Source organism: Seriola aureovittata, chromosome 3, assembly GCF_021018895.1.
Source record: "Seriola aureovittata isolate HTS-2021-v1 ecotype China chromosome 3, ASM2101889v1, whole genome shotgun sequence".
Classification (NCBI taxonomy): domain Eukaryota; kingdom Metazoa; phylum Chordata; class Actinopteri; order Carangiformes; family Carangidae; genus Seriola; species Seriola aureovittata.
Genome location: NC_079366.1, coordinates 11,022,814 through 11,046,312, shown reverse-complemented (window position 1 = coordinate 11,046,312; position 23,499 = coordinate 11,022,814). Strand labels below are relative to the sequence as shown.

The 23,499-nt window shown below is 41.2% G+C and overlaps 1 protein-coding gene across 10 annotated transcripts in view; it reads right to left on the bottom strand.

Annotated features, from left to right (window-relative positions):
• Nucleotides 1–2,434: 2,434 nt before the first annotated feature.
• add3a (adducin 3 (gamma) a) overlaps nucleotides 2,435–23,499 on the bottom strand; it is a 108,521-nt gene continuing 87,456 nt past the window's right edge. For 7 of the 10 annotated variants that reach the window (XM_056370077.1, XM_056370050.1, XM_056370090.1 and 4 more), the window contains 11 exons: nucleotides 23,029–23,178; nucleotides 22,374–22,517; nucleotides 21,202–21,300; nucleotides 19,650–19,826; nucleotides 17,571–17,828; nucleotides 16,716–16,820; nucleotides 16,422–16,508; nucleotides 14,688–14,711; nucleotides 13,681–13,804; nucleotides 10,527–10,619; nucleotides 2,435–7,959 (listed from right to left, as the gene is read on the bottom strand). In XM_056370077.1, the coding sequence (XP_056226052.1) occupies nucleotides 7,709–7,959; nucleotides 10,527–10,619; nucleotides 13,681–13,804; nucleotides 14,688–14,711; nucleotides 16,422–16,508; nucleotides 16,716–16,820; nucleotides 17,571–17,828; nucleotides 19,650–19,826; nucleotides 21,202–21,300; nucleotides 22,374–22,517; nucleotides 23,029–23,178 (1,512 nt within the window). In that variant the 3' untranslated portion in view covers nucleotides 2,435–7,708. The remainder of the gene's footprint in view (nucleotides 7,960–10,526; nucleotides 10,620–13,680; nucleotides 13,805–14,687; nucleotides 14,712–16,421; nucleotides 16,509–16,715; nucleotides 16,821–17,570; nucleotides 17,829–19,649; nucleotides 19,827–21,201; nucleotides 21,301–22,373; nucleotides 22,518–23,028; nucleotides 23,179–23,499) is intronic. The other 3 variants (XM_056370104.1, XM_056370094.1, XM_056370113.1) reach the window with 3 other exon arrangements.

Below are 23,499 nucleotides of genomic sequence, written 5' to 3'. Positions count from 1 at the left end.
AAGTCTAAGGATACAGGGTGTTGTATGCTGTAGTATTCTGACAGTTTCTGACAGCAAACTTTTACATTTGTGCTACTTAAAAAAATGTGATCTATATGGTTGGGGGACTGATAAGTGTCTTGTTTTCATTCATTTTATATGCATCTGCAAGCAGCTTGAGAGATTGGTCTTTATGCATTCTGTAGTTTTTAAGCTGGTTCATAACATTACATTGTTTGTTTTTTTTCAGGGAATTAATAACACATCTTTTTGACAACCACTCTTCAGTGCTGAAGCTACATGACTTTACATGCTTGTACATGCTGTAAACAAGCTAAAGTTCTTTTTTTTCCCATAATTGTTGCTCATGCTGACTTTCCCAGCCAATTTACGTATTCAGAGCACTGACATATCAATCACAAAACTTGCCTTTAACCCTCAGGCCATTGTTGAGGACTCCATTGTGTCCCCTGCCCTTGAATATCGGTTCTAAAAAATGGCACTGGGTTACCTATTGGGGGAGGAATGAGAAAACACTGAGATAATGCTGCTCAGCAGATTTCCTTGTCTTGGTTTCCCAAACAACATCTATAATCTCTGTCCAACAGCCTTCAATGAATTAAAGATTAAGGGGCAATAAGTGAGATCCTTACTGCCCCCATAGCACAAAATGAACATAATACATCTTCGAGGATTTGATAGAGCAGTTGATCAATAACAGCGACTCCACAAAATAATCGACCCCAACCAACTCGCAAACACACACACACACACAAACACACACACAAACACACACACACACACACACACACACACACACACACACACACACACACACACACACACACACACACACACAAACACACGCACACACACACACACACAATCACTGACTTGCATTTTTCACCCGCTCAGTGATGGAGGACAGTTTTATAAGGGCTCCATTATGTACTCAAGCCAACAAAACCAGTAGCAGCAACATTATAATCACAGCGTAATGCATTCAAGTATCTAGAACCTCATCACAAGATGCTTTTGCTTGAGCTTTAATTAGTTAGCAAACCTATCTGTGCTGTGGAAATGTGACTTTATCAGCTCAGTTGGTTACAGGTCACCTAGACCTTTAATATTGCATGAGTCTGTGCTTGCCAAAAGAAGTCATTTAAAGTCATAGATTATTTAATATTTTGTTAATTTAGCACTGTGACAGGCCTTCGAAGCTGGAGCCAGCTAGAGCTAAGCCTAGCTTAGCATAATGACTGGAAACAGAGGTAAGTTAGTCTGGCTCTGTCAGAGGGTAGCAAAATAATTAACTAATGAGTGTTTAATCTGTACAAAAAAGGAAATGTGTTTATGTGAGTCCACCTTAATAAAGACACATGGACTCGTGCTGCATGTTGGAAAAAAAAGTGTTCACTTTAACAGCTTTTATCAGGAAAAACAAACATGATAAAGAATCACAGATGAACAGTCTTTTTGGTGATGACCAACTGTGGACTTTAAGTTCATGGCCTGTCAGCATTTTGAGGCCAGGCCTTTATTCCTGTCTTCGCTCATCACACAGGAGGCATTTTGGATGAGCAAAATGTACCACCAGTTAGTTGTACGACTGTGTGTGGGTGGTCCCATGGGGTGTGCATTTCGGCTCAGGCCTAACTGACCCCTTATGTTGTTTATCAGTCACTAATTCATCCCAGTGGCATCTGGGCATCACCACAGTCTCTGGTAGCTGTGAGTAGTGGGGTGTCTAGCCGGGTGCGTTGGGGTGGGGTGCTTCTGTATGTGTGTGTGTGTCCTTGGAGGGGCGTGGGGGTTGCCCCGAAAAAAAGGCCTATCATGGTTTCCACACTCCCCTAGCAGAGCATCCATCTGGACGCAAGTAGACTCATTGTTTTGACACTCACAGCGTGGTGCTGTCTGGAGAGGAGAGGAGACTAGAGGAGAGGAGAGGAGAAACCCTTCTTCACCTCCTTAATTGTGCTGAACATGATGCAATAGGACGGATCTGTGTGTAAGATATGAGTGTGTGTATCTATGTTGGTCAATTTGAAGCGCTTCAATCAATCAGCTGCAATAAATCCTGTGTTTTTGACTTAAGACACAATCATTAACTTCATTTGTTTAGCTGAATCAATGGAATTGACAGTGTTACCCCCCAACATAGTGATGAATATACATTTTTCACTTATCTTGTATCACTACTTTTTGCTATAAGGGCAGATTAATACATGATGAGAGATCAACCTTTATTGATCCCCAACACAAGTTCCCTGAAAAGGAACAATTTTTTCATTTCTCATATTGTTTCCATATGTACCAGAGTTAAAAAACAAACAACAAACAAATCAAATTACCTCAGTATCAGGACTTCGTCTATAAGCATTTACACAACACTTAACACTGAGCCTTCATCCCTCCACAGTCATTACAAACACAAAATGCACTGAGTCACAGGATCGCTCATGGGCTTTTATTGTTTGTATCAGGAACGTTGCCAAATAAAGTGCTGTATATTGATATCACATTCACTGACGCCAGGACAGGATTACAGTGTTGTAAATACTATATATGGAAGCTAAATCTACCAATGTGTAAAACTTAAATGATCCTAGATAAAGACATGGGGAGTGAGGAGGAATAAAATGGGGCCAGTCCAGTTTTCTCTCATCTCATTCTCGCCATTCACCAACATAACCCCTGAGGTGTCTCTTACTGGGCCTCAGAGAAGATGAAGATCCAGTCAAATGACATTTGGTGGTTGTTTATGTTTGTGTTGTCCATGTTGATGCCTTTCACTAAAATGACATTAAGATAATTTTCTCTAGAACTATTCATGCATTCATGAAAATTTCAAACTCAATCATCTGGTCTTTAACTTTCCTAAACAAAACGACAATTTTGTAAGTGGCTACATTGGATTGTTAGATTGAGTTCATGTTGCTGATAGCAACTTAGCAAATAGGCCAAGGTGAGAAAAGGCATCATCACTTTGTTTAAATATCTAATCTTATCTAAAAGGAGACATGATAAGAAGTGATAGAAAGTGGACATCTTCACCAATAAAATCTACAGAAGCTAAGCATCATAAAGATAACATTTTAAACAATTTTCTTATTACTCGAGGCCACAGTAAAAGGGCAAGAAAGGGGGCAAATAAAATATAATATAAAAACTCTTTTAATTCTAATATTCAGTCAACTGGCTGATACTGAAAGACCCAAGAGAGAGACATCTTACAGGGAAGTTAGCACACATTATCATGATGTGGGTTTTGCATATTTTGCTTTGCATCTGAGGATATAAATGCAGTCAAGGCACATTGGCTGCTCTCATGCACACAAAGTCCCCCATTTGCCTGGATACTGTATAGGACAGTCCACGCTCACTGTGCAACACAGACGCAATGTTGTGTCAAGCTGCGTCTACTTAGTACCAACATGAGACAGGCGTCTCTGCTGTGGCGGCAAATAGTCCAGTTGATTTGGATATTAACAGCGAAGAAGACTGTAGCTGTAGACACAACTAAACAAAGTGAAAACAGAAAGTAAAAACTAGAACTCACAACTGTTGTTTAAACCAGTGGTTCCCAGCCTGTTTTGATTTTGACTCCTTAAAAGGGACCTCCATCAATTTTACACATTAAAGTCTGTTTACAGGTTTTACAATCGCCCAAAAAAAAAAAAAAAAAAGGCTGTGTGTGAAACCTGATAAATGTCCTCAAGGGACGTCACTTGGGTGTATAAAAATGTGGTGGTGTGGCGTCAGATAGAAATGAGCTTACCAGTTTTCTCCTCATCTCTGCTTGAAGCTACAGGCCACATTAGCTGCTACAAGCATAGCGTGCCCAAATTTCTGATTTAACTATCTGCAGCTGAGTTGCATTGTGGGTAATGGACTATCAGTGCCAAGATTTGACAAGGAAGATTAAAAAATGACAATATTTCAGGTTCTTTTGCATCAGTTAAAAACTGTCCACCATGAGCCTGATAATAGGAGTGCAATGCTAAACTGGTGGATTATTTTAAGATATTCATAACGTGCATATCTATGAACAGAGACATTTTTCCTTGTCAAATTATTTGATTTAAATATATTTTTTTATATTACTTAACAAAAACCAACAATTAGAGAAGTCTGAGAGATAAAAAATTATTTGGGGTAGCAGAATTTAGATTTTTTTCTTATTTCTTCATCTCAAAGTCCCTTGTAAAGGTCCTGGGCCCAAGTTTCAAAACCACTGATTTAACCATGAGTTCACAGGTAAAAAAAAATTACAAATAGTATCTATAGTATGTCAATAACAAAATACCTCTTTATTAAGATGTAGAAGGGTTAATCTGTGGTAATGTGCAGGGTATTTTCTGCAGCTCATGTGCGTCTCTCTATATCCCAAAGACACAACCCGCCCCCTTTTTATGGCCATGGATACAATTTGCTTGACAGAGGAATGCACGACTTCAGAAGTGTCAGTGTGCTCACTTTTCACTTGACACCATTTCTGTCAAGTGCTTCCGCATTTCCTGTGCCTGCTATGATCATTGTCACCGCCTCGTTTGCATTCATGCTGTCATTGCCACACATGTGCAGTAGCTTCCTGATTGAACTATTCACACAGACAGTATATTCATTCTCATCTTTTAACATCAGGAATAACGACAAAAAGGCACCATTTACTGTTTTTTCCTGCTCATTTAACACTGTATTTCAGCATAGGTCCTTCTATATGAAGCTGTTCTACAATACCGTGAAATTATTACGAAAAATGCAGCATTAAACTTGTCATCCTCTGACTATGTACAGTTTGTCACTTAAATGCTCGAGTCACAATAATGGTATAAAGTAAAATGAGTGTGCATGGATTATGTTGAACTGAAAAACAAGTTGAAGAATGATGTGAATTGTGATGCACAAACATGAAAAATGAGCTTCCGTTTCTTAAAATACAGTTTTATTTGTGAATTTACACTGATTAGCAATACATCTAAAAGCAACTCCATTAGATAACCATTTATATAGGATTTTCACAGGTCACAAAGTAGCTTGGCTCATTCTGGCATGCCAAAGCAAAACTCGTTCTTTTTTTAAAAACGGAAAAAAAAGGTGGATAGAGAGGCATTAGTAAAGCAAGGTGCAAACAGTCGGAAACAGAAGAGGAGAAAATAAAAAGGATGCAATGCACATTCAGTTCATCTGGGAGCAACGAATGCTCATAAAATGGTTATTAAAAAAAAGTCTAGTGCTCTCTGCAAACTAAAAGAAAAAAGAGAGTGTACTGCGATACAAATGGAGGATGAAAAATAAACTTTCCAGGTGGAGAGATGGTATGAAAAAGAAAAAAAAGACAGTCTGAGTGATAAAAACATGGTGTGTTAGTGTCAGGTTGTCCTTACCCCCTGCCCCATCTCTACTAAACACACACACACACACACACATATGCACTTCCATTTCCAAACTCACACCTCCCTTCTCCATCTCTCAGTTGTGTGACCTCAGCTCTTCGCCCAGAGCCAGAAGCTATCGTTTGACACAGCTAAAGATGTGCCCCGAAACCCTCCCTCCCTCCCTCCAAATCCAATACTTCACATTGCTAGCTGGGATATTGGTACATCTGGTTAAACTGCGGGGGGAGGATATGCGGCAACCCATCACACTTTGGCTTTGCAGAGTTCAACTGTGGGTCATCTGACAGTTACAACACCATCGTGTTTACTAGAGAAATTACACGAGGGGAGACTTTAGAAACTGAAATGACAGCCGGGCTCGCAGAGTGATCAATTAAACATAAAATGTCCATGTGACCTCCTTATAATGTTCCAGTTCCAGGAGGAAGTAAATGGCAAATTAAGCGAGGAAGCGTAGCTGCTGTGACTGTAGCTACAGAAAATAGAAGTTTTTGGGAGCCTGAGGGGTGTTGATGTGCAGTCACTGGGGTGATTTAACAGAAGTCTTGTTAGGGTCCTTGATGGCCAAGCAGGCAGACGAGAATCGCAACCCTTGTCTCATCATTTGAAAAAAATAAAATAAAAAAAATAAAAATGGAAGAAAAATTACAATATGGCTTTAAAAACACACACAAACACACCATAAAAAAAGACGTCATAGTTCCACTCTCCACGACCCATGATTCTCATTTCAGCTGGCGACTGCAGATAGTTTGACGCAGTATTCAGCACTACACATGCTGTTTTTTTAAATTTTTTTTGTTGTTTTGTTTTGTTTTTTTGTTGAGTTGAGCAGTAGAGATCATTTCTCACGCCTGACACCAATGAAAGACTTTTCTTTCTGTCTTCATACGACTCACTTTCTGGGTCCTGACCGTTCTCCGACACCATGCCTTGCTTGCTACTTGCACAACTTTTACCAAAATACTTCACAATCTCCTTCACTGGTGAAACCACCGGCAACTAAAAGGTGTTATATACCACAAGAAAAGTGCAGCACAATAAAATAAAAAATATATAGTTAAAAATCTATAGCCAACATATCCAGTTTTCATGTGTTATATAATAATTTTGCGTACTCTGAGGATTAGAATATAATTTGAGCAATCAGGCATCACTACAGAACAGTCAGCCATATAAATTCACTTCTTGCAAAAAGAGAAAACATGCGTAACATCTGTATTCTCTGTAAAAGCTTAGAAATGAGTACAAAACGGAGGCGACTAATACCAAATTTGTGTTCAATAAAAAAAAAAAAAAAAAAAAGATCAAATTTCATGAGATGACAAACCGGACACAAACAGTGACGCTTTACTATATTGAGATTGTTTTTTCCATTCTTCCATTTAGTTTGGCAAAAACACTGAGATGAAGAGAAGATGAGAAAATGCTACATAAATATTTTGAATGGGTCGACAGCTCTTTGAGATAATGTCAACTAAGCTCTGATAGGCCGCCCAGCCTTCATCCTCACTATCTAGTCCAGTCTGGCAAACCTTTAACTCATCTGCAGTTCAACCACAATCAGCTGAAGAGAAGGTTTGTATCAGAAGCCTGCGCCTAAAGAAGCTTGAAGAGTGAGAGTGAGCGAGGCGGAGAGAAAAACTTCTCTCACAGTAAATAAATCAACACAAACCCTTTCCAGTGTGACTTCAAATTTCATGTGGCCGCTCGGTTCCTGATGCAGAGTCAGGTGACCAGAATGTAAAAACAAAACTTTAAAAGACCAGGAAGCCTTGACAGAAAAAAGAGAGGTTTAGTTTCAACTTGTGCAGTTTTACAACACTCAGGTTGCAATCCAATCATTTCATAAAATTGGATTTTGAAGCAGGAAATACGATTTGTGGTTTCAAGTTCTGTTCTCAGCCTGGGAAACGACACAGGGGGAGCCAGTTATTCAGGATCGAAATGACCTCAAATGACACTTGATGACTCAAGGAGCCCTGTTAGAGTACTGCATAGGTGATCAGGTGTGTAGACACCCAAAATTTAATTAGTCACCCCACATCTGCTGCAGTATGAATTTGTGGACCCACATACCCACCTCTTTTTTCCTTTTTTTTTTGTTACAAACCAAATCATTTTTTCTGTAATCCTTTCGTCTGCCTTTTGTACATAAAAACCTTTTGTTAAAAAAATTCAAATAAAATTAAAAACGTAAAAGGACATTGAAAACGGAGACAAAATAAAAACACAGACATTAAACAGAAAAGGTGGCTGCCGTCCCTCTTTCTTCCTCTATGCCAGACGGTCTTCCTGCCTGCCTCGCCTCTGCCACTCCTTTAATCTCAGGCCTCCGTCTTCTCTTTCTTTTTGTTCTTCTTCAGGAAGGACGGGGTGCGGAACTTCTTCTTCTTCTTGGTGTTGGGGGACTTGGAGGGCGAGCTCTCGGGGGACAGGGCCTCCTCGATCTTCTCGCCGGAGCGCACCGTGATCTCCACGCTCTCAATGCTGGTGGTCAGCTGACTGACGCGCTTGGACAGCTCCTCGTCCACATGGCTGTGGTCGTCTTTGCCGTTCATCAGGCCCGTGTGGTTCTCTGAGGGAGGGAGGGAGGGAGGGAGGGAGGAGTAAGATGCAGGTTAGGTGAGGACAGGGAGCAAGAAACCCAGGAAGGGCAAATCACCCTATTAACAGACAGCGACCGCAATAAATAATTATACGTCTTATGATTCATATTGCTCAACACTAGCAGGTAGTAAGGAGTGTACTCAATTATTACTTTGTGGAACAGTGAATAATGTGGGAAATATTGACACTATAGTCTGTAGTGTTGATCTTAAAACAAACAAATCAATGATCTTTTCTCATCAGATGTTTGCATGAAAGAGCGACGCTGCGGAAAGTTAGGATTTAACAGAATTTCCCTTTGTTTTCAATGTCACAAACACAGTACAATCTTATTACAGGAATAGTCTAAATTTGAGCAGTTAAGGGAAGGATGTACCGATAGACTAAAGGGATGCGGACGAGGACGATGGAAGTGTACATGGTGTACGGTAGGCAAATTTACGCAAAAATAAAATAAAAGAAAGTCACCTAAACCAGGAAATAAAATGAATTTCGCAGAATTTCTTGGTTTATTTAATCAGTGGCTGAAATCAGAGCAACAAAGTTAAAACACAGACTCAACAAACACAAAGCATTAAAGGCTTCACTAAAATTGCATTTACTGCAGGAATACTGCATCTGGCCACATTAAATCATAAGTGTTTTGGTTGAATCTCCTGATGCGAGACTCTGCTGTCCCCGACACACTAATTCCATTTGAACTGCGTGTTGAACTTCTGCTCAAACAGAGACACGCTGTCCCCGTGCTCTACATATTTCATAACATCTCCACCTAAAACCCCAGTGACCTGATAGCCCAGAGAGTCTGTCCTCCTTTAACCTAAAAAAAAAAAAGAAGAAAAAAAAAAGGGGGCTTTGAACAGCGGACTAAACCCACTTCCTTAATGACTGTTCACAAAACAGGCCTGCTAGTATCACATCCCTTTCTCTGGGCTGCAAATGGAGGTTGCAAAGGGAATGCAGGGCAGCGGCGTTATGTTACTGCACTAAAACACAGAGACAGTGATGACCTCTCAGGTTATTTTCATCTTAGTGTAAAAAAAAAAACTATTAAACAAAAACACATAGGGCCACATTAAAAAAAAAAAAAAAAAAAGTCTGCACAACAATTGATTTCAACACAACGACCCACTGACTTCACAGTGGTGGCGTCACACAAAAATAGGTCCCCTGAGCCAGTGTGCTGTCATGGGTTAATTGTTGCTCATTGTGTGGTTTTGCGTGTTTGTGCTGGAGGGAAGCTGACAGGAAGTCAATCTCATAGTGTCATTATTTACAACTTGTAAAGATTACCGCTATGATCTTTGTCGTTCTTGGGAGGTACACCAACTGGGTTCAAATGTCAGACGCGAGAATCTTTGTGTAAATAGATTTAAAGAAAAATCTAGCTGCGCTGGACAAATTGATCCCAATGGCAGCAAGAGGCAATACTTTAACACCAAGAAATCCTGTCATGTGACATTGTAGCCACTCATATTACCAGCGTGGCTTGTGTGTCCACACCAAAGGCAAGAGAGAGGCAAAAGATCTCTTGTTTATTGTGAGCTTGTTTTGACAATTCTACTGAATGGTGCTCCAAAATCGAAGACTGAGAGTTACCTGGAAAAAAACTTTTGTAATCAGTTTGCTTTTAAAGTCATAGTTTGACATTTTCAGACAAACATTTATTTGTTTTCTTGCTGAAAGCTGAACGAGAAGATCGTGTCTGGGAATTAAGTGTGGAACTGGAACCAGGAGGGTACTAGCTTAGTTTAGCTTAGCATAAAGACAGAAAAAAACTGCTGTTGTTGTCATGAAATTGTTAACTTACCCTATAACAAAAAACTTTTTGTTTTTACGTTTCTGAAACCGAAATAAGTTTGTTACCCAAAATGTTAAACTATACCTTTAAAGTCAAACCGAGAAGACCATGCGCATTAAGCAAACGTACATTTAGAAAAAGAATAATGTAAATTTTGCTTTGAACTTTTGCTGTTCGACATTCAACTCTGAAATCTGACTTGCCCCCTACAAGTGAGAAACGCAGCAACAAGGAGAGTTTGAAAACAATCCAGCCAAGGTAAGAGACCTGCTCCTTTGAAGGATTACCTGTCTCAGAGAAGCCCTTACAACTTGATATTGTTCTGAAATGAAAAGAAACCAGTGGCTCACTGGAAGATAAAATATGAATCTGCCTTTATCCTTGTATATGATATATCAAGTATGAAGCACAGGTTCATATTTGATACATCATATACTCCGTTATACTACTATTTGTGAAAAAAGGACAAATTAGGTCTTTAGTATTGGGGACGGGACGCTGTTGAAGTTTGACTGATTTAACCGGTGAGTTTTTGCATGAAAAATCATTAGTGCGGTACAAACTTAAAGCACAGATCAGTAGTTTGGATTGGGCATTGCACACTGAGCTCTTAGTTCATTAAATTTCAGTTAAATTTAAACACATGCACACACATCAAATCTTAAAGACACACACAGCATGGCAGTGAAGATCAGTCTGAAAAGTGTCTCCGTCTCTCTGTGAGTGAGTGATACCTTCTTTAGCTGGAGTGCTTTGCGGGGACTGGGTGAGAGACAGAGACTGAGAGAGAGTGGAGCCGTCATCGGAGGTTAGCTCGTGCTCGCCATCTGCAGGGGGGGTGGGGTGGGGTGGGGTGGATGAGAGGATTGCGGGATGGTGGGATTGAAGTAGTGGGATGACAGCAGGGGTGAGTAGGATGAGAGGAGGTGATGGAAGGATTTGGGAGTATGGGTCAGAAACGGGTGAGGGAGTGGGCGTGGGTGAGGGAGTGGGAGGGGGTGGGGTTCGAGAGATTAGTGGTAACACACATGTTAGAATCAGGCCATGCACAGCTGCTTTTCCACAAAATTTCCCAAATCCCTGTTTGCTGATTTTTTTAACCCCCCCCCCCCCCCCCCCCCCAAACTAAATTTCTGCAGGTTTGATCCCCTGGCCTTGTGCAACATGCTATCACAATCTGCTCAAAATAAGATCATTTATTAACTTTTAGCAACAGATTTCTAAATAGTGTGGGTGTCCAAAAGTCTGCGGCCACTGCTCCTTTCATAATATTGATATCAACAATATCACCCAGATGTTATCTTTGCCTCATGAGGTCAACACTGAGTGACATTTTCAACCATAATCGTGCCTAAAAATAAAGAATTTTAATGCCCTTCATTTCCTTTCTCTACTTAAGAGAAGGTTTTTTTTTTAATCTCCAGGAGCACACATTATGGTTTCTGGCTCTTAATGCAGGAGAAATTGAGCACTTGGTTAATCGTCGTTCTTACATGATAAAAAAAGTTTACAAGAGCTTTTGTACGACTTTTGTAAAATGCCTTAAATGTTACAATCCAGCTCGTCATTAGTAGCTTCATTAGTTTTAAACAGTAAATGGTGTAAATGAATGACATTCCCATATCACATTAACACGTTCATTAGCACATTCAGGTTTACACATTCAGTTGGCTGAGATGTTACAATCATTCACAACTCCTTCATGCACAGCATATAGAACGTGGTTTAACAACAGTCGGGTCTGTGCAGTGAGAGTGTTCATATGTTGTGTGTGTGCAGGGTGCAGATTAAAAAAAAAGGGTTGCATGCAAAACGTTGAGACTTCAATTCAATTTACAGTGGTGCTTTTATTTTTTTGTGTAGAAAGTGTAGAGTTGGTTTCATGAGCCTTGTCATTTTAAAGATTACTCAACCCAATATACAATATATTGACTTAGAGTAGGAAGTTTTGAAGTGACAGCTACAGCATACACATATACTGTACAGTTTACGTTGCTCATATAGAGACTGGACTGGACACTACCAATCACAGGTTAAAGCTGTGTGTGAGTGTGAGTGTGTGTGAGTGTGTATGTGTGTGTGGCCCAGGCATGTATCAGGCCATTCCAGACGGTCTCCAGCTTGCATCCAGATTGGTCACCGGGGATTCATGGGGCTGTGGGGGCAACAGTGTCATAGCAACGGGCTCCGCTCATGCGGCGGGTGTGAAACCCTGCTGTCTGTTCGGTCTGCCATCTAAGTCATACCGGCCTCTCACTGACACACAGTCATACCGTGTCTCATATGCACCATTTGCAAACTTCCATGTGCACGCTGATGTACAAACACACACACACACACACACACACACACACACACACACACACACACACACACACACACACACACACACACACACACACACACAGACACACACACACACACACACTAATCTGGTCCAGCGTGGCAGGAGCTCTGCAGAATGAGGACTAGTGGATAACCCCCTTCACTATCTGTTCACTATTGATTTTTCCCCTGCCTGTCTGAAAGGCAGTGGGGCAGAGGACTAATATGATTAGCATTGACTATCCTGTGTATGTGTGTGTGTGTGTATGTGTGTGTGTGTGCATGTCTGTGTGCGTGTACACAAGGTTAACGCAGATGAAGGCATCAGTGGAGCCCGTGGGGACAAACTGTCATGTTAAAAGGTATATACGTGTGTATGTGTGTGTGTTTGTGTGTGTTTGTGTGTGATACCCCTGGCAGTGTGTTAGAATATGGGAGTGCCCACTGGGACTGCTGCTAAGGCGACAGCGGTATAGACCCTGGATTATATGGATGTTTTCTTAACAACAAAACTGTTGAGAGAGCGAACAGAACAAACTCAAGATGTGCAGTAAATAAATCTGCAAATCGAGGTTTGAGGAGGAGGAGGTGGCACAGATTTGTGAACGTAAAACAAGTTTTTAGAAATCCTGATTTAGCTGAAGCTCAGCTTGAAATCTGCTCCAGCTGTTTCAGCCGATTTCGAGCACTTCAGAATGTCAGATGGCGCTTGTTAACAACGTTAACAGGCTTGAATGGGACATTGCCAGTATCTGGCTGTTAGAGTGGTGTCTGTTTTACATTTCAAAGTCTTTTCAGTGACACACACAAGTGAAAGTTATGAAAGAATTGTGATAAAGATGCTGTATGTCAGGAGCAGGATATCCTACAGTTGAACAATATGTTTGAATCTAAAAGATGACAGTAACAATCATCTTCATAACATGACAGTATTTTTTAAACAGTAAACTACAAAGTCAACCATTATAAATAACTATAAATCTAAACACAATATAATATATTACTATATAATAATATCTAAAAATACTGACCATGAAACAATTAGTTCAAATTGCTTTCTGCCAACATATTCACCGATATCAAGCACATACTGGCTAATAATATTGGCCCTGGTGATCAGTTGTGCTCTAATACAAACTGAAAGCACACGTTTGAAGATAGCAAAGATCTGCTCACTCAAATTTAGTGAGACACGTCTTCTTGTCTTATCTCGTCTTGTGTGCGTTCAAATTCTGTCTTACAGATTGATTATTGATCAGATTTGTTTCAAGCCTGGTCAATAATTTGTTGAGAAATGAACATTCAGACTGGTGGGATTGTTCGCTGCTGACAACGAAGGACAAGTCTTTGGCTTAAAGCACATTTGACTGTGTGTGTGTGTATGTGTGTGTGTGTGTGTGTGTGTGTGTGTGTGTGTGTGTGTACGTGCGTGTGTCCGTATGTCTCTCAGTGTGACTGGGCTCGTGCAGTATTTGCATCAATGAGTTCAGTAAATCCACACACCTATGAGTGTTATGCATGAATTTGCATGTTTGTTTAAGTGTGTGTATGTGTGTGTCGTACCACTGAGGCCCAGTTGCCTCTTCTCTACGTTCTTGCGGTACTCCTCCAGTTCCTTCTCTGACAGCTCACTGAAGGGGTTGGGAGGCAGGGGAGCCATCTGCTCCTCCTCTGTGGGCACGTATGGCTGGGGAGGAGACAGGGAGAGGGGTGAGCATGGGAGCACACACACACACACACAACACACACACACACGTACACACAGAAACAGTCTGGAGGCACATGCACACGCATGCAAAAAACAAAGCACACACACAAACAGATGTATGCTATAGTGCATAAATGCATGCACACACAAAAACAGCTCTTCTCTTTTACATACTTACACACTCAGACTGACATAAACACAGAAATTAAAAAACACATACACACACACACACACACACACACACACACACACACACACACACACACACAATCATATACACGAGCAGACACACCCGGTGCATCTGAGAGGAGCAATCATTCATTACAGTAGAAATAAAGGAAGCTCATATAAAGATAAAACAAGAGTATTGACCACATCACAAAGAACTCATTTAATCAACAACTCTACAGTGGGTCTCTCATCCAATTAGTCTGTAAACCCAAACATCTTTACAGCGGACTGGATAAAATAAACGCAGCAAATACATGACACACAAACTAACGCAATTAACATTACACAAGAGGTGCATCATACCCACAAAACAAGTCACACACATGCAAACAAAACACATTTTTAACATGTCTGCTTATTCGTGTGTATCAATATGTCCAAAGGACCGTCACGGTCCCACACATCATCACACTTCACCGACTCACACATGAGAACAACAGAGAAGTGCAAATTTGTCTGAAGTACAAACAACACTTGTGTCTATCTTAAAACACAACTCTAATAAACACATGCAGTGTTTTCTGTTCTGAGCAGGCAAAAAGGTGTCAAATAAAATCCAAAAAATACAAGAGATTGGAATGAAAATACCAGCGCAAACAGGAACAAGTGCAAAACACTTGAGGATATTTACCAGAACGTTTATCTGCACCAGATCCTTCAAGACAAGACACCAACCACAAAAACATCAGCATCAAAATGTCTAAACTAGGTGAAGTTGATCTTTCTCATTTGTTTATTATTTTCTTTTTTTATTCGTCTGTTAATTGCAGCTATCAGCATACAGTCCGTTCTGACTTAATGGATGCTATTATGCAACTGCATAATGTTCTCACTTGCCTCCCCCTAGTGGTCAAGAACTGTCATTAAACTGGCAGTGCTGCCTGGTGAACACAATGATGGACCCACACTCAGGTGTTTACACTTGTTTGACTGATCAGAGGCCTGTCCTAGGAAGCAAGTTCAACATACCCCAGATATCTTTTCTTTATCTGGCTTAACTGAACCTAACGCTGGCCGTACGAGTTGTTAATTATAAGCAACGTCATCAGAACCATGAATAAAGTACGTAATATGATATGACAAGAAACGCTGATACCTGCCGGCAAATTATAGGGACATTGAAAAGTGATATCCAACAAGGTGAGATGTAAACAATGTGACCACATTAATAGAATTAAAAAGAATCACTAGAAGTAATTTCCGTTCATTAAAGTTTCTTACTTAATTTTAAACTTAATTATTATTATTAAGTTTCTTACTGAGAGAGCATTGACAATGACTTGACTTGATCTGATTGGTTGGTAGTTGGGCTGTTGACAGGTTTTGATCTGATCCTGTGAAGTGAACCTGCGCTGGAGCAGGAGTTCAGCATAAGTCAACATTGTGATTTTCCCCCGGTAAGAACTGAACCACCATCGTAACCCTGAAAACACAGGCTTAAACCTGAAGTTACCTCGCTAACCCCAAATCCTGCTTTGAAGTTCAGGCCTCAGATCTCTTCTCATGACTCTGGGCATTTATAGGCAGCACTTGTATAACATCTCTTTTGCTCTAGCCCTGTGTTTTGTTGCTTTCCGCTTCTTCTGCTTCACTACGTTTAGTCACCTCAGGTCATTTCCAGCACAACTCTACTAAAACTGCAACCTGAGCAGATGTTTAATCAGCCGTGATAATGGAAAAAACATCTGAGTCAATAAACAGGTGATTAAGGAAATCTGTGTTGTTGCTATTCAGTGCAGCAGGAGGGTAGACTGTCTCTCCTGTATGACCCACTGCACGTCCATAAACAGACACATACTCAACCCTAAATATGAAGTAAATGTCTCTGACTTCTGAATTGCAGCTTTATGTTGTCTCAGTTACGTATTATGAAATTTAGAAACTAAAAAAAAAGCAGCAAAACTCTTGATAAAAATCTGGCTGCAGTTGACTGTTTTATTTAAGTTTTAACTCTAGGATCACATCTGGCTGATCTGCATTATGATCAGGGGCTATTTTGTGTTTTCTTCAAACGTCTGCCATCGAATCCTGGTTACTGTAAACCAGGTAAAACATAGGTTAAATAGTTGCCTCTTGCAATTGCCAATTTCCTACTTATTGTAGTTATTTCTTTGTGAAAATTGTCATTAATGTACTGTATGTATTTGACTTTTTTATTCATGCAAATGGCCAACTGTAGACATAAGATGATTTGTGGCATAGCTACTTTGACGTTGAAAGGCAAACTAGTCAGACAGTCACTCTTCTCTGACCTCACATTTCACAAAAGTGTTTGAACAGAAAGAAATTAGGTTATGTGGCTGGAAAATCAAAGAAAATAGAATTTTTCTGTGAAGTCTGAACATCACAGAGAGCTCATTCTCACCCGTCGTGGCTCATCGACAGGGATGCCTGCAAGGTGCTGAGAGCGTGGCCCTGATGACATCACATCAAACCGGTTCTGCTCTCTGATCTGTAGCAGGACAAAACAGACAATGATTTTATCAGGAGGTGGGAGGCACTAGCAGTGTCTCTGATGACTGGAGTCACTAAATATTTACACTTTCAGATTCTCATCATTTTGATGATCAAGCTTTTCTACATGGTGATCACTCTGACCAGAGGTTACAACTGTACATGTAAGATGTCATGCTGATTGAGAGGAAACAGTTAGACTCACTTTGTTCCTCTTCTGCAGCACCTCAGTGGGATCTGTGTTGAGAGGGACAAACTGATTTGGGTCCTCGATCCGGATCGGGGTTCCCGTCTCCTCTGCCTTCATCCACTGTAAAAGGGGAAAACAGGTGAGATCAAAACCGTCTGCTCATATGAACAACAGCCAAGCACTTTAAAAATATGTAAGAACTTTACTGTAACTATTGTATGTTATCACATTTCTATAGCACTTTGAAACAGTACTATTACAAACAGATACAATATAATTTCACTGTTATAGATATCAACATATCTATTCTTGAAGCTATCTAGTCCTCATATTTTCATTATAATCTCTGAGTTACAAACAGAGGCAGTTTCTCAAATGAAACATGGCACTGAGTTGCATTATGGACATTGTAGGAGTCACCATTACCAGGGATGAAAAACGCAACCTACATCACTACATCACTATAGAGAGTTCTGTTAAAGTTTGATTCACTGTTAATCACCAAGCTGAATGCCCCAGCAGGATATATAACACCAATCAGTGCAACTGAATCAATGTAGTCCTCTGTTCAGCCACTAGATGGCGATCTAGTATCAAGTTTAAAACACTGGGTATCAATAAGCGTCAAAACTCAGCACTGTGCACAGACTGAATGTTAACTGAATGACATTTCAGGCCTTGATGTAAACTTTATACACATATTTAGGTTTACTATATTAATCCATATTCATATGTTAACGCACAAATACACACACAGTCTGCTAAAGACTAAAGAGATACCTTTAAAACAATATAAAGCTTCATGTGTTTAGAAATGTGACACACACACACACACACACACACATACACACACACACACACACAGCTCACCGTGGTGGTCCGGCTGTTGTAGCGCTCCTCTCCGCCCTCCACGCTGACCTTGGTGTAGCTGTTGGGAGAGTTGAGCCAGCGCGTCTTCTCCCTCTGCTGTCGCTGCTGCAAGAACTTGAAGGGCAGCCGCGTGGCACCGGCGTCCCCGTCCTCCTCGAACATAAAAGCCGTGACGGTGGCGGGGATCTCCACGTCGCTCTTGTGCCTTGGCTTCTCCCGGATGATGGGGTGCCTGTAGGCGTAGCCTGTCCTGTAGCCCTGCGGCAGGAAACGAGATCACATACAGTTTGTCTTCTTTGACCTGCAGTGATTTGGTCAGTGTAGGTTCACAATGAGCAAAGACATGGAAACAAAACCACATTGCCTCACAGGAAGCTAATTAATTCATTTGTACGGGTTGTATGTTTATTTAACCCCGGCTCTATTCCAACTTCTACATACTGCTGTGGCATCCTGTTCACCCCAGCGGGATCATTAAATGGACTTAGATCATAGCTCATTATAGCTCGCATGATTTTCAATCCTATTTTTCATTTTTAAACTGAACAGCAAATGAAATCTTTTCTATTCTGTGACTTTTCCTTCCTGTGATGCTGGTTGAGCTGCCAGTCCCACAGTTACAAAATGGAAAAGAAAGACAGAAACAGAGCTGTGACCGCATGGTTTCTGGCAGCTCAGAGGACTGAGAGAGTCATTTCCTGTCTGACCCTCTCTCTCTCTCTCTCTCTCTCTCTCTCTCTCTCTTTGTTGCCCCTCTCACTCCATCCCCCTCTTCCCCCGTCCTCTCTCCTCTTTATCCTCATCATTCCTTTTCTCTTCTCCCTGTCTCTGTCGCTGTCCTCTCGCATGGTCAGACTTGTTTTTCACACACTTTCCCTCACACTCTGTGTGGCAGCGAAGTTCCGTTCTTTTCTGTTTTGTCCTTTTCCTTTTTCATATCAGCTGCATGGTCAAAGCTGACCTTTCAACTTGACTTCGGCTGAGCTGGCCTACGCTTTTCCTGCAAAATCCTGCTTTATATTCACACATTTCTGCACATTTCACGGCAGGAAGTTTGCTGCATATCTGTACTGGTTGTTAAAGGAGACAGAGTTTTCATTCTCATCACTGTGTCTGGGTCTCGTACTGAAACCCGGAGCTTATCTGATACAAATGCTATGTTTATGAAGTGTGAGAGAAGAGAGGACGGGAGCCACGGAGACAAGCTGTTCAGAGTCTCGACCGGATGAGAGGCGATGATTCATGGTGAAGGGGAGAGAGCAGGATAAGAGAGAGGGAAGAGAGGGAAACAGGGGGAAAGATGAAAAGTGTGGGGTGAGAGAGGTGAGAGAAGGAGACAGAAACAGTGATGCAAGGTGGGCAGACGATAACAGAAGCTCTAGACAGAGAGAGAAGAGAGGAACACTTCTACATTCACCAAATCCCCCTCACTGAAAACAAGCCTACAAAGACTGACACAGCTGCTCTCTGCGTCATCATCACTCCTCCATCACGCTGCTTTTTCCTTCCTTCGTCCCCAAATTACTAATTGTGTCTTTCAAAATGAATCTCTCCATCCTCAATATGTTTATTGTAATGTGCCTCCTAAATAACATTCGTCAGTTTGTTGTTGTTTTGCTTGGATTTTCTGTGAATACATTGTAGATTTGAGTAGGGGGCGCTCTTTTCTAACTCTGTTCATTCACAAAGAAAAGGAAACAGTCAGAAATATAAAACTGACCATAGGGGATTTCAGAAAACACCTTAGTTAAATGCCTACAGATTGTGTCACTATTATCTTTTTTTTTTTTTATCAATCAGTAAGTAAGTAATCAGTGAAAATGACTCATATTATCACTTAAAGGAAACTGGTTTTCATCGAAAATCTGCACCTCAATGGGCCACAACGTGCTAAGATTCAAGAAAGGAAAGAAATCTTTTGAATACCCTTATCTTCATGTAATTTATTTGTACAATGATAACACCAGATTATGTGTTTATATAATATCCGGTCATTTAATTGGCCTGAGGCATTGTGACCTACAGTGTATGCGTTCTTTACGTATCGGTGCATTTGTGCGTTGATGTCTCTAGACTCACCAGGTTATCCAGCATCCTCATCAGAGACTCAAACTCCAGCTCTCCAACCTTCCACTTGTACTGGCCAGCCATGTTGACAGCAGCCGCTGTGGCCACGGCGAACACTCGTGATTTGTACTTCTCCTGGTCCAGCACGATCAGGTTGTCCACACTGCCAGCACATGAGATGGCGTTCACCTAAACCCGCAAAGTAAGGACGGTGGGACAAGCATGTGAACCCCTGATGAAGAATGACGGCTTATGCAACACGAAAGAGACAGACAGGCCTTTTGATTCACCAAACATCTGCGGCATTAGGACATTCACCTTAAATGACAACATGTAGGAAGGAACCATTATCCAGGAAACAGGAAAGATGTTATTTTGTAAAACCAAAATGAAACACCCCTCAATCTAAAGCTACCACAGCACCAAGGAATATATAGTACATGGCATACACAAACATGGTTGGGGGATTTATTTATAGAAATTAAGCTGGGCTTTGCAGGATGGATTAATGTTTTCTTTTGCCTGACCGGGGAGAGTCAATCAGGAGATTTGGTATGCCCATTACAGCGGGGGACACAACAACATGTCTAAAATCCACCATATTGACAAGTCAAACACAAAGACGCGCAACAATCATCCTCAACAGTGAGACATCAGAGAAAACTCACATATAACACCAACTTCATACGAGTTCATACATCACAACATCTCTCACAGCTCTGCTACTGTACAACACAAGAGGCTACATGTGTCATGGTTAAACGTCTGAAGACAATATCTGCTGATAGAAACTCTGTCAATGTCAGTCCCTTCATCAGCATCGCCTGTCATGTCCCAAATGTGTTAAAATGAATTAATTTTAAACTATTTCAACCATTTATCTCATTTGTAGCACGTCAGGTGAAGCTGACGCAATATGGAAATACTATTTTAGACAAACTGCAATTTCTGTTTTCAAATTAGTTGAACTTCCTCTTTCCACGTCTCCCCTGACGACTGCACAAGTCCTCCCTGGGCTGCAGATGACAGACTTTGTCACAGTCTCCTTGGCTGAGATTTTTCAGATACAATACATGAAATATGAATGTGAAATATTAATATCAGCTAATAATTAATGCTGAATAAATAACCAGTGTAGCGCTTATTTCTCCCTCCTGATCCAGACCTGCTGAAAACCTCTCAACCATTTTCCACTTTGAGCTCTTTAACTGAGTCAGCAAAAAAAGGAAGAACAACACCCTTCGCTAAATGTTACTTTGGACCGACGTCAACGACAACACATTGGCTTCTTACTCCCTTCATCAACCTCCTAAAAGCCTGGTTATAAGACTGTGTTTATCCAACATTGTCCACATGTTAAGAGATTATGCCTTATGGAGCATTGTTAAAAAAGTCAGAGTGGGGAAATTTGACAGCGGCTGCAGAGAGATTAGATTTAGAGGGCAAGCTGCCGCCCTGCAGGTCTAATTCATGTGAATGAGTGGTGCTGGAATGTGCTGGGTGCCCAAAACAGCAGCAGTTGGCTAGTGTGTGTGTGTGTGTGTGTGTGTGTGTGTGTGTGTACCTGGATTTCACAGGCATACTGGGCATTGTAGATGTAGTGAAAGGCCTCTTCAATGGTCTCCCCAAGAGCAACGACGCCATGATTCCTCAGCACCAAAACCTGCAACACACACACACACACACACACACACACACACACACACACACACACACACACACACACACAAACACAAACACAAACACAAACACACAAATACTGATCAGACAGGTCCATTTGTCCATAACTATATGACTGGACAATTTTGCGATGAGCCTGTTAATTAATAAGTAACCACCAAAACATTTCTGATTCCTTGTATCAACAAAGGCTGGGCCACTTGACTACAGCAGCAGGACCTGGCAACAGAACAGGCCGTGGAAGTTCCCTTAAATTCCCTGAAGTTTTGCCCATTTAAATTGTGTTGATCGCTGACAAGACACTCACATGGCGAAGCACATGCAGGGATAAAAATGATGTGAGAAAGTAACTCAAACACAGCAGACATTTCAACAGGATGTGCTGGTTTGACTGTCTTGCTACTGTTTCCTGTTCAAAATACACCACACCCTGATAATTAGATCATTTTTCTTCCGCGGCTGCAAGGACAAGATGTCAAAAGACCCTTACCTTGATTATTTTCAAAACGTCTTCCAAATATTGAGTCGATTGTTCTAAGCTTTCTGAAATGTTGACTTCTTTTCATATGTTTGCCTGCAGTCAGTGGGTGTAGAGTTTTTGGATCAAGGAGTGTCTTGTTATTGTCAGTACTCTTTGATTAACAACCCATCTGTGATTAAAAAAAGACTATAGGAAATCACTGCACCCCCAAGAAAAAAATCCAGCACATAACTCCTTGTAAAACTATGATGTGTTGTTTGTACACTTTGGCTTTTGCATAGATTAAACAAACATGTAATGTGTTAACAAGTCAGCTTTAGAGGTACTAATACGCAGATTTTATTACCTTAGGACAGAGCCTAAGTATTGTTTCCTCCTGTTTCCAGTCTTTACGCTAGGTTAAGCTAACCGGCTGCTGGCTGTAGCTTCATATTTAGCATGCAGACGTGAGAAATGTATCAAACTTCTTATCAAACGGTCGATAAGAAAGTGAACAAACCATATGTTGAGCTGTTCCTTCAAGAACGATAATCAGGAAGACCTCTCTCAGCACTGTGTTTTCTTGGTTTTCTTACCTTTGCTGTTGGCCCCAGAGCTTTCTGCAGCTCGCGGCGCTCCTCCTGGTCATCTAGGCTGCCCTGGTAGTTGTAGTAGGCGATGTCACCCAGGATCAGCGCCTCCTGGGAAATGGGCAGGATGCCGCACTTCATAGACGACACCTGAAGCATCGGAGAGGTGAGACGAACGAAGGCCGTGAGAGATAAGAAGCTTTGACAGGTATATTGCAGCTGTTTCATTCAGCTGAGTCTGCAGCTGACATTTCACTTAGACGCGTCTGTGTGAAGAATATTTTGAAGCTGTACTTCTCTGATGACCGCAAAGACAAGCCTCTTTGTTGTCATAAGAAATGTAATTGAATTCCTGCACTGCAGAGCACAGATTACAAACACTTCCCATAACGGTGGCTATTTACAGATGAGTATTCCCTTTCAGTAGTGATGCCAAATTATTATTCTATTTTAAGTGATATAATTGCACCATTGAAATTTCAACATCTCCCTGAAAGAACTCATCTCAAAATGCAATATCTGATGTGAGGATCTGCAATATCAGATTCCCTGTATAAAAAAAAAAAAAACAAGCCTCAGATTAATCAGGGCTGGGAGGGTTTCCACAGTCATCTGCTTGCAGGGCAGCTCTGAAAACCCGCCTGGTGTAAAGTGAACTTACAGCAGCCGTGGCAGGAGTGTGCACGTGAATGATGCAGCGTATGTCTGGACGCATGGAGTAGATGGCAGCATGGGGGCTGAAACCAGCAGGGTCGATCCTCAGGTTGGTGGAGCCCTGCTCGATCACATCCCCGATGATGTTGACCTTCACCTGGGGAAACGAGGAGAGGAGACAAAGTCAGTGGACGCTTCAGGGATTTCTCCTTTGAATCTGAAGCTGGTGGCTGCAACACCTTACCTTACCTTTTTCTTTTTTTATGAAATGGCGCAAAGACACTCAAACACAAGCTGTACAAGCTTATTGAAAGTTTGACAGCAGCATCATTCAGAGGGCTCTCCTGAGAGGGGAGGAATATAAAGAGGCTGGAAGAGCGAACAGGGAGGCAGACTGTAAAACTAACCATGCCCAGATCAGTGTAATTAAATATACCCAGGCACTAAAGCACATCCAGAGATTGACACATAACCAGAT